General features: G+C 41.8%; 1 protein-coding gene across 1 annotated transcript in view; it reads right to left on the bottom strand.

The window, feature by feature from the left end:
* The window catches only part of LOC101347675 (uncharacterized), a 365,155-nt gene that overhangs the window by 268,055 nt on the left and 85,634 nt on the right, over positions 1–11,466 (bottom strand). Inside the window, exon 3 of the mRNA XM_004377411.1 lies at positions 5,581–6,030. Within this exon, the coding sequence (XP_004377468.1) occupies positions 5,581–6,030 (450 nt within the window). The remainder of the gene's footprint in view (positions 1–5,580; positions 6,031–11,466) is intronic.

Below are 11,466 nucleotides of genomic sequence, written 5' to 3'. Positions count from 1 at the left end.
AAAAAAAAAAAAAAGAGAGAGGAAGTGGGTGATTTGACACACAGAAGTACAGGTGATGAAAAGACAGAGGCAGGGATTGGTATGATGCAGCCACAAGCCAAGGAATGCCAACAGCCACTAGAATCTGGAAGAGACAAGGAACAGATTAAATCCTCCCCCAGAGCCATCAAAGGGAGCACAGCTCTGCCAACACTTTGATTTTAGACTTTGAGCCTCCAGAACTGTGAGAGAATAATTTTTTTTTGTTTTGTTTTAAGCTACCAAATTTGTGGTAATTTCTTACAGCAGCCACAAGAAAGTAACACATGACGATGATGATTAAAATAGTTAACATTTATGACATGTTCACAAGGTACTAGACACTGTTTGAAGAACTTTACATGTATCACCTTATTTAGTCTTCAGTCAGGTAGGTCATTTATTACCACAATTGTAGATGAAGACACTGAGGCAAAGGGAAGTGCAATAAATTGACTACATTCTCAGTTTGTAAGGAATGGATTATGGATTCAGTCCTAGGCATTCTGGTTCTGAAGACCACACTCTTAATGCTACACCATGTTAAATGACTATTTTGCATCTGTGACTTTAACACCAAAATTTACTACAAAGGTAAAATTTGTAACCACCTAAGAACTCAATCCAAGACATGTAACCTTTATTATTTAAATTCCAGGTGATCTGCACAGGTTCAGTTAACTGAGAGTAACTCCAGGAAGTTGTACTCAGTTAAATGCGGTTTTAAAAATCTTGATTTTCAGGATGCTTTCTGGAGTTTCATGTGTTATTCATATATTTAAGAAGCAACTTAAAGATACTCTGAAACAATTTCTGTAATTTTTATGTAAGTTCAATTGAGGCTAAAAGGAATGAGGGATGGCTGGAGAAATAATGGAGATGAAAATCTCTAATAATCTCTAATAACACGTTATAAAAACATTACAGTGAATAACTCTTTAACAATAAAAATGAAACATATGACAAGATCATGAAGAAAGTAAACAAAGAACATCTGATATGAAAGACTTGGGACAATCCTCAAATGGAGTTCTGTACGACTGTAATCACGTTTTACTTCTCTTGGGGGCAGACAGGTCTAATGGGTAAGGTTTATAAGCAAGGTGTGCCAAATGTATGCTCTTTCCTGAAAGATGGTTTACATAACTACACGGAAAGGGAGTAAAAACCCTTCTTTACTGCAAACCCCTCACTTAAAGTGCCTCTTTACAAATGCTACATTCTTGCTTGTTTTGGTAGATAAAATTCCATAGATTAGGGAGAAATTTATCCCTTTGCAAAAAATTAAATGCATAGTTGGCTGACACAATAGACTAAGTAATAAAGTAATTAAATGATCTAAAGGACCCTGTCCCACTCTAGAACTGTGCTGTATTATTCTCTACTGATTCTTCCTTCAGTAGGATAGGAATAAGATACTTTTTGAGATCCACCCCCCATCTAGCAAAATGCTAGAAGTGGTAAAGAATTATATGGATAAAATTGAAATCACATTTAAAATGAGATAAGGGCTGTGTGAAGAGTTTTGATACATTTCTGCCTCTTGGCGTCCTTCAATTTCTCTGTCATTGCAAATTAAAGGGAAAAAAAACATTAAGGATGGGTTATTTCAGAAAGGGAGATATCACTTATTTTAACAGGCCCTAGAACACCTAAACAAACACATTTTTAAGGTACTGAAATTTTAAAAAATGACTTCTAATGTATTATCCACTTGTTCTAAAGATAAATTAATGAATTCTGTTGGCTCAGTGGCTTAAGAGCTTGGCTGCCAGTCAAAAGGTCAGCAGTTCAAAACCACCAGCCACTCCTTGGAAACACTATGGGGCAGTTCTACTCTGTCCTATAGGGTCGCTATGAGTCGGAATCGACTTGACAGCAACCGGTTTTAATGGGTTTTATTCTATACAAACTGATCAAAATTTTGTAAGTGGCTATTTAACCATTTGCTTGATTTTCGACCTACAGCCTTTTTTTATTCAAACTCTTACTTTACAGCCCTTGATGTAACTGGTAAGTAGCATTTATCTTGAGTTCCAAGCTCTTGAACCATACAAAACTACAAATCCTTCTCCAATATTAGTTTTTTCAATCTGTGATGTCAATATGACTCAGATGTTTACAGAGTTTAAGTCGTCTTTCAGAAATAACGGTTGTCCAAGTCACCGATCAATGTCAAATAAAATGGTAATCCTGTTGTGAAAATACAGAACTTATAAATCTGTAAAACACAGGAGAAAATACATTCATGTGATTATAAAGTTAACGCATTTACAAAACTCCATTGTCATAAACTATTTTAAAATTTGATAATTCAAGTTTGAAATTAGTTTCAATATTATATTACTGATCTAAGGTCAAATATGTTAGCCACTATAACAACTTCATTATCTACTGCCAAGAAATAAACAAAACCTCTAGGCAAGTTATTACTACACTATTTTTATGCCTCTGTTAGGCCTTTACTTGTTCAGAAATGTACTGTTTCTAGTAGCTAAAATGTGATTTTTTTAAGACTCAACTATATCAAGAGACAAGATAAAAATCTACTAATAGACTACACAATTTAACCCTAAAACAAAAGAGAAAATACAGCAATGACCATTAGTCCACTGGGACACAGAGATATAAGATACTATGCAAGTACAATGCAACACAGAAAGATAACTTTAGCTCCTCAAAAGATTCCCTATTCCCCAAAGCTTCTCACATTTAGGATATTAATCGCATTAACGTCCCAATGGAGTTGTACAACTTTTATTTGATAATGCCATTCAGGTGCAGGCAAATCAGGTCTGGGACATAAAATGTATCACTATTTTCAGAAGAATCATAATTACCATTTATGAAGAAATATGACAAATCATCTAGTTATTCTCGCTCCTAATTTTAAAACCTCAAAATCTATAGACAGGCACTGACAATTGATTGGAAGAACTCATGGGTGATAGGTTTATGAAGCTGGAGATTATAAGAAAATAATGGAAGATGTGTACCCAGCTACTTGCATACACTCTGCAATAAGAAAAGCAACATCTTAATTAAATATCAGATAAAATAAACCCCAAATTAGACGTGAATCCTCTAACTGCAGCTGATAATTGTGGAGGAAACACTATTTTTCTTTAATTGCAAACGTCTTTCATTATTGAACTTCTGATGCACCTAGTAAATAGCAAATCACAGCAGGGGGAGTAATTGTTTAGAAAATACTGTTGAAAACAAAAAAGGAAAATTTAAAACAAGCTGCTAGTATCTCTTAATAGAAATTCGACATCCTGGTAGAAACTGAGTATTAATTATAAACTGGCTGAAATATGAAAGTGTTCATACAGACATCAGGATAACTCTGCAGAGTTATACAAATGTGGTATTAGTACTAGACAAGTTTGATGTTATAAATCACACGTCATTAAGATAAGGGCTATAACATAGCAATACTGACTTACAATAAAAGAACTCAAAGAATGTTGTCAAGGTGAACACCAAGACCTCAGCTTTTAACCCTCTAGAGCTGACAGGCCGAATTATATAAATGTCACACAATTTTCATATGATTTTAAGTCTCAAGTTCCACACTGCTATTAAACATTTGAAACTGCTATGAATCTATCAGTCAATGAAATTGCCATCACCAGACTAATGCCTCATGGGATTTAGAGTTTAGAGAATTCCAGTCCTCTCATTTTTCAAATGAAACTCAAAAAGATTGCATAGTAGTTAATGGATCCAACTTTGGAGTCCAGCAATCTTGGGTTCTAAAACACTAACTCCAGGACTTTTCCCAACTTAACAACTCTAAAGCTCTACTTCATTATCCACAAAATGGGGGGTGATAAAAATGCTGCATTCTCGGGGTTGTCGTGCATTTATACAGGCTGCAAAACGCTTACTATTGTGTTTGGTATACGAGGAAGTGAAACAAATGTTGATGTTGTTGTTGTTATTAAATGACAGCAAAGCTCCCTCAACCACTTTCATAGAGAAAAAAACAGTCCAAAGTCCTAAACTTTGCTTAGGTCTCTTTCTCCTACCACTGACAGCTCCCAAGACTTCGTTGACTTAAATTCAAGACAATGTGTAAACACAAGATGTTTGCCCATTCCATCAGTCTATGTTTTAGCTCCATGAATAACATGCTCAAGTTAATTTCTCAGGAACATCTGAAAGGAAATGTGAAGAATTTGCAGCAAACCCCGGACACGCTGTGCTGCATCAATCTACGTAATTTGAAATGACCCATATTTGCCTTTCATGCTTAGAGACCAGAGAATAGTGACTGAATTACTCAGCAGAAGCCAATGGGTAGCATGAAAACCCAGAGGCAGATATATCTTTTCAGTGCATTTTAGAAAACATGGTGAACCATCATAGAGTAGACACCTGAAAAGCACGTTTAACAAACCAACTAGCAAACAGCCTAGCAGACAGAGAGAATTTTCTCCTTCACATCCCCGGAAAGCACCTCAGGAAAGTCAGAGAAAAGCGCCAGTTCCAAGGGTCCTCAGTTATACCTTCACACTGTAGGGTGTTCTTCGCAGTCAGTCCGAGGTTCCAGAATTTGCAGACGCTCAAACGCCTGGAGACCTCTCATCACTCATTGCAATGTACAAGCCCGCCGAGGCTAAAGCAGACTGTATAAACAGTTTCCAGAAACACGTGAGGAGGACAAGTCTGAGTTGCAAGGAGGGTTGATCGGGAATTGGATATTTCACACGGGTCAACACCGTATTGGGGCGGCAGGTGTCCTCTGACCCCGATTTGCATCCACAGTAAAACTTCCCACAAGACGCAAGAAGTTAAACGGTTCACAGACCCCGCGCTCTCTCTGATAACCAAGTGCCCCTGGAAAACCAGTGGAGGGGTAAAAAGAGGCACTAGATGTCCAGAAAGGTGATCAGATTTGGGGCACTAGTCTTCCCTTAGCCTCCCAACCCCACCCTAATTGTCAAAGCCGATTCCCTTACAGGGAGGCTGCCTGTCAGTCTGCAGCTTCTTATCCTCCCCTCTAATCGCAAGCATCCGGAAGAGAGAATTTTAAAAAAAGGAAGAAAAGATAAAGGCATCCACGAAGCGGGTCCGTTGTGCTTCCATAGCCTAGCAACTTCGCCGGGTTTCCCGTGGAGGGAGCGCGCCTCGCACACACCCAAGAGGAGACAGTAGAGCATCAATCCCGGCGCCCAGCCCTCGGCTCCGGTCAAAGCTAGTCTGACCCTGCTGCCCCCTCCCCTTGTCGTCCACAACGCAAGGTGGCCGGAGAGCCTCAAGCTCCGCGCTCTCCACTCCGACCCTCGAGCCCGCACGTCTTCTCTTCTCCTTGGCACCGAGCAGAAGAGCTCGTCTTCTCTTCTCCTTGGCACCGAGCAGAAGAGGCAGGGGAGCGGACCGGTGACGCGGGGAACGGGGGCAGGGGTCCCTGGTCTGGACGGTGCAAAATGCCCATTCCGCGCGTCCCAGCCCCGCGCTCCGCGCATCCCGCAGGGGTGCAACCCCAACCCCAGGTCCGGCGCCCCAGCCAACTCCGCCGCCGGAGCCGAGACACCTCTTTTGCGCTCAACTTACCGTCGCCCGGCTGAGCTTTCGGCGCCCTCAGAAGCTTTTCGCTCCTTCCTTCCACCGAGCTCTTCATCCTCTTGCTGGCGGCCGCCCTGCGCCCTGGCCTTGGCATCCGGGAGGAGCGGCCGCCCGGGCTGCCTGTCCCCGAGGGCTCACGGCTGCCCGCCTGCAGCTTCGGCGACGGTGGTCGCGGCGAGGCTTGCGCGGCGGCTGAGGAGAATGATCCCCGTGAGGCCGCGCGTGCTGTCCCTGGGCGCGGGCTGGCGGTGGCCGTCAGCGCGCCTCTGCCTCCGCTGCGCCGCCGGCGCTCCGCACGCGTCCGGAGCCCGCGCAAGCCTCCAGGTGTACGGGGTTGGGAAGAGGTGCGAGCCGGCGCGAGGGAGGGGCCGGCTGCCGCGCGGAGAGAGGGCGAGGGATGAGAAAGAACCAAAAGGGCAGACTGGAACGAGGAACTAGCTTTAATGGAGTGAGCGGGTCGTGGGTGTTAAAGGAGACGGGAGGAGGAGGGATGCGTTCAGAAACTAGAGATACTAGAAATGAGCATGAGAGAGCTGCTTAGTGGAGGCTCAGAAAAGCTTTCCCTTTGTGCTTATGTCCTTTGACCTCCTGGTTTTGGATATGACAGTCTGTGTATTCAGAGTATGGACACAGTTATCTGACACTCCTCCACACCCCACCCCACCCCCTTTTTTTAAGAGCTAACCTCAACAATCTCGGATGCGTAGAAAGAGATCTGGTGAAGCTACTGCAAATGTAAAGGGAAGTCCCACCTCCAAAAACCTTAACTGCTCACCCTTCTTGAGGGACCCAGGCCACACTAACATTTTTCTCCCCTCTCCTCATCACACATTTTACATACCCTGGGAATGAAAAGACACTCTCTTTTGCCCTCTTCTAGGACTCACAGGAGGTGTTTCTCAAACTTTACTGTGCATAGGAATCACTTGGAATCTTGTTAAAATCAGGGCTTCGAACAGATTCGAACCCCTGCTGAAAACCTGCATTTCAAACAAGGTCCCAGGCGATGCTGAGGCGGCTGGTTAGGGACCAGTTCTGAGAACCACTAGTAGGGCAGTGGTTCTCGAAATTTATTATACATAAGAATCACCTGGGGATCTTGTTAAACTGTAGATTCTGATTCAGTATATCTGGGGTGGAAACACAAATTCTCAGCAGCGGTTCGAACCAGAACCAACCAGTTTGAAGCCCTGGTTAAAACTCACATTCTGATTCGGTAGGTCTGGGGTAGAGACCGAGACTGCATTTCTAAGGAGTTTATAGGTGTAGCAGAGGCTGCTGATCCAAGGACCACATTTTGAGTTGCAAAATGAAAAGCAAAACACAAACCAAAAACCTGGCTTCCTAGTATCAGCTGAGCCACTATCTGTAAAATGATCTGAAATAACAAGTTACTAAGGCACTGTTTTTCACAGGGTTGCAGGATGCTCTGGAGGCCGAATAACTTATAAACGTGAACACGGTGCAAAAGGATCAAATGCCCTGTGGATGCAAGGCTGCTATTATGTTATTAATAATTATTTCCGATAAAATCATTATGAATACTAATACCGATAAAAGTGTAGAGAGATTTTAGTGACTCAACATTCTGTGTATTCTCAAGAGAAACTCTAGAAAACAATCCACAGTGACCACTCACAAACACCATCATTTAGAGAGAAGATAAGTTATATCCTCTAAGGGGCAGTCTACTTTTCCTCCAAGCCAATCATTGGCTTTCCCAGCTAGACAGTGCTGCTCAAGGGTGTGTTATCAAACAGTTACATCGCTTATGAATCTGACAGATAAACCAAGAAGAGCAAATGCCAAGAATAATAAAGAAAATAAAGTGAGGAAGATAGCCAACACAACAAAAGATATGTTAAGTCTAGACTTAGCATGATTATGTCAGCTCAGTTTGACCCTCTCTTTCTATGTGATCTCATCTAGGTGTAAACACCCATCCTTCGATTTCAATTCAGCAAGTACTTACCACAGCAAAGGCCCTTCCTGGCCCTGAAGTGGGTGAACAGAATCTGACACAGTCCCTGCTTTCAAAGAGCAATTTGATATATACCAATAAATACATTAGACCGAAAAAGAAACTAAACACATTATCACAGAGATGTGTGGAAAGACTTCATGGAGGAGAGATCATTTGAGATGAGCCTTAAATTGTGATAAAATTTCATCAGGCAGTGGTAAAAAGGCGGGGGCGTTTAAGGTGAAAAATCGGAGGCAGAAAAGCATGGGGAGTAGTGACACAGACAACATACAGTGTGCAGAAGCATGAAGGAAGGTACCAAAAACAATGCCTTGAAAGATTGGCAGAGGCCATGTCAAGCTGAGCTGTGACTGCAAGCCTGAGCAGTGTGTCTTTCACCTCAAAATGTTAAGCTGGAGACTTGATATGAGAATTATAGCAAGAAGATTAATCTCATATGACAAGGTAACAGGGTAGCCTAGAACCAGACGATGGTAGAGCTGTCGAAAACACTTAGACGGTAGTGGCAGCCCTTGCTAAGGGATCAGGAATGTAGCAGCAATGACAACGGTTACGGGAAATGAAATATCAGGATGTTTGAAAGAGGCATTGCTGAGCGTCATTAACAGTACTGAGCAATTACGTGGAGGAGAGGGGTTAGTTCATGATAAGGCTAAGGATTTGAGCCTGGAAGAACATAAAAATGGTGATACCAGAAGAATTGAGAAGTCAAGGAGGGAACCAACGGTTGGTTTTGTTTTTATGTTTGTTTGAGAAAGACTATCAGATGATAATGAGTTCTTTTGGACATCTGAGTTAAAGGGTCAAGGGCGATGTTCAGGGGGAAGTGTTTAGGCAGTCAGAACTTCAAGCCCTGCTCTGAGGAAATGTGTTCTGTGTTAGAATGAAACAGCTGAGAGGTCTCGATATATATGTGGAGTTAAATGTGGTAGAGAATGTGAAGTTAGTGAGGTAGAATATAGAAACAAAGAGTGTTTAGGACAGAATCTGGGAGTTACATGTCCTCCCTTTTCCTCAGTATCCTCATCTGTAAGATGAGGATAACAACAGTACCTCCTCATAAAGCAATTGTGAGGATTAAGTAAAATAATGTACTGTTTCCTCATTCGTATTTTTTGCACTAACCTGTACTCTATGAGGGAGCCCTGGTGGTGCAGTGGTTAAAGTGATCGACTGCTAACCAAAAGGTCGGCAGTTCAAATCCACCGGCTGCTCCTTGGAAACCCTATGGGGTGGTTCTACTCTGTCCTATAGGGTCCTTATAATTCGGAATCGACTTGATGGCAACGGGTTTGGTTTTTGATTTGGGTACTCTATGAGACAGGGCAGGGGCCATGTGTGTCCTGTTCACTGTTGTAGCTCCAATACCTCATCTAGGGTCTGGCCATAGTAGCTCTAAACATGTTCGATGAATACATTAATAATTAGATAGAAAGAAGCAGCAGCAGGAAAGCACAGCCAAAAAGACAGGAAGAGATGGTCCAGTGGGTTTGGTTATTTCAATGTCATGGAAACCAAGTCAATTTTGCTACCGAGATAGTCACTGATAACAGATGGTACAGAGATATTAAAGGGGAAACATTATAAACCTTAACAAAGTTATTGTTTTTGTTTTACAGGGGGTTCTGGTTTAAAAGAGTTAACTTATTACATTTGGAGAATAGTCACACTAGATAGGTGTCATGATTATGGGTGGCAAAAGAATTCAAGGATGAAGGTTAGATTATTTCATGAAACCTGTAATAAACTGAATAAGAGAGAGGTTGGAGGCAGAGGGCTGGCAGCAGAACTGAGGGAAGGTTACTCCTCTCTGGTAAAGAGAAAATCTAAATGCCTTTGGTTGGTAGCGTTAAGGGGCCAAAAGTATTGCAGAGAAGTTCCAGGTGAGAGATTGGGAGAATTGATAGAGCAGTATTTGAAAGGAGAAACAGAACTAGTGATCCAAGAGTTTAAGTAATCAGCATTAACAGAGAGAATGGTCACCTGTCCCTTAGAAGTAAGGACAAAGGAGTAGAAACACAAAGATAATCTGAGATCCTAAAGTGAAATGGAAGAAGGTGGAAAATACTCAGATTATTTTTCCCCCAGCATCCTCAGGAAAACAGAGGGGAGGTTTTCTACTGACACCTTTTAATAAACAAGAAATAGCATTGGTTCTGTGGAGCATATGGAACATAGTAAATCAACAAGAGATGAGAAGAAAGATAGGCAGGTCACTGTGGGGACACGTCTCAGGAGTAAAAGTATACATTTATTATGATGAAGAAAATCAGCATTTTTATTTATTACTATCCCAATAATATTCAAAGACATCAGTACATTAAAGGATAAAGTGTACAGTACGGTTTGTTGTTGTTGTTAAGTGCGCTTGAGTCAGTTCTGACACATAGAGACCCTAGGTACAACAGAACGAAACACCGCCTGATCCTGCACCATCCTCAGAATTGTTACTATTTTGGAGCCCATTGTTGTAGCCACTGTGTCAATCCATCTCATTGAGGGTCTTCCTCTTTTTTGCTGACCCTTTACTAAGCCTGATATCCTTCTCCAGGGACTGATCCTTCCTGATGGGATGTCCAAAGATGTCCTCAAGGTGACATCTTTGCTTTTTAACACTTTAAAGACGTCTTTTGCAGCAGATTTGCCTAATGCAATATGCCATTTGATTTCTTGACTGCTGCTTCCATGGGCATTGATTGTGGATCCAAGTAATTTGTTTACTCATTAAACCTGGCTTACTCACATTTAGTAAAAAAACAAAGTAGAAATTATGGGAGATCAAGCAAGTGAGGTGTTTCAGGGAGTAGAATTTGAGAATATAAATTCTGGAGTCTTACACACCTGGAATTGATTTGTCATGCTGCCATTTGCAATTTATGGGACTCATATAAGTTACTTAACTTCTCTGAGCCTTAGTGTCCTCATCTGTAAAACTGGGTGGGATAAGACTATCATTCAGTCTCAGGTTTTACAATTAAATAAGATAGTATTGGTAAAGCATTTAAATAATGCCTAGTACATCCAAAAACCAAAACCTACTGTCATCAAGTTGATTCTGACTCATAGAGACCCTACAGGACAAAGGAGAACTGCCACATATGGTTTCCAAGGCTGTGATATTAACTGAAACAGACTGCCACATTTTTCTCCCTCAGAGCAGCTGGTGGGTTCGAACCTCCAGCCTTTCAGTTAGCAGCCAAACACTTAATCACTGAACCATGGGGGCTCCACCTGATACATACCAAAAAAACAAAAACCAAACCTGTTGCCATTGAGTCGATTCTGACTCATAGCAACCCTATAGGACAGAATAGAACCAAGGAGTGCCTGGTGGATTCGAACAGCCAGCCTTTTGTTTTGGTTAGCAGCCATAGCTCTTAACCACTACACCACCAGGATTTCCACCTGATATACAGTAAGTACTAAATTCATGGTAGGTAGTGTTTCAAGTTGGTAGTCAACTCATGCTATGATAGATGAAGACACAGTTCAAGCTGAAAAAAGGGCATAAGTAAAGCAGGAAGATGAGGGATGGGCAGGAATTATTGGGCAATTTTGAGAACTTTAAGGTCATAAAAATGAAGAGCATATTTAGGGTGACGGAACTTATGGGAAAGATTCAATATCAGGAGGTTCTGGACAGGGATAGAATTTGAGAGTTCAGAATCTTGGAGATCAATTTATGTTTAGGTTAAGACTTTCTAAAAGGTGGTTTATAATAAACCACCAAGGCCATAACAATAAAATCAGATCTTAGGAATAGAAAACTGGGTCAAGAGAGGAAAAGCAGACATGTCAAAGGAGAGGGTCAGCACCACTGTTGTGACTGAACACTGAGCCAGCCTCTTGGCCTCTTTCCAGCCACGGAAAGGCAGCAGTCAGGTGATGTT

Source organism: Trichechus manatus, unplaced genomic scaffold, assembly GCF_000243295.1.
Source record: "Trichechus manatus latirostris isolate Lorelei unplaced genomic scaffold, TriManLat1.0 scaffold00049, whole genome shotgun sequence".
In the NCBI taxonomy this organism is placed as follows: Eukaryota; Metazoa; Chordata; class Mammalia; order Sirenia; family Trichechidae; genus Trichechus; species Trichechus manatus.
This window is presented reverse-complemented; position numbering and strand designations above follow the sequence as displayed.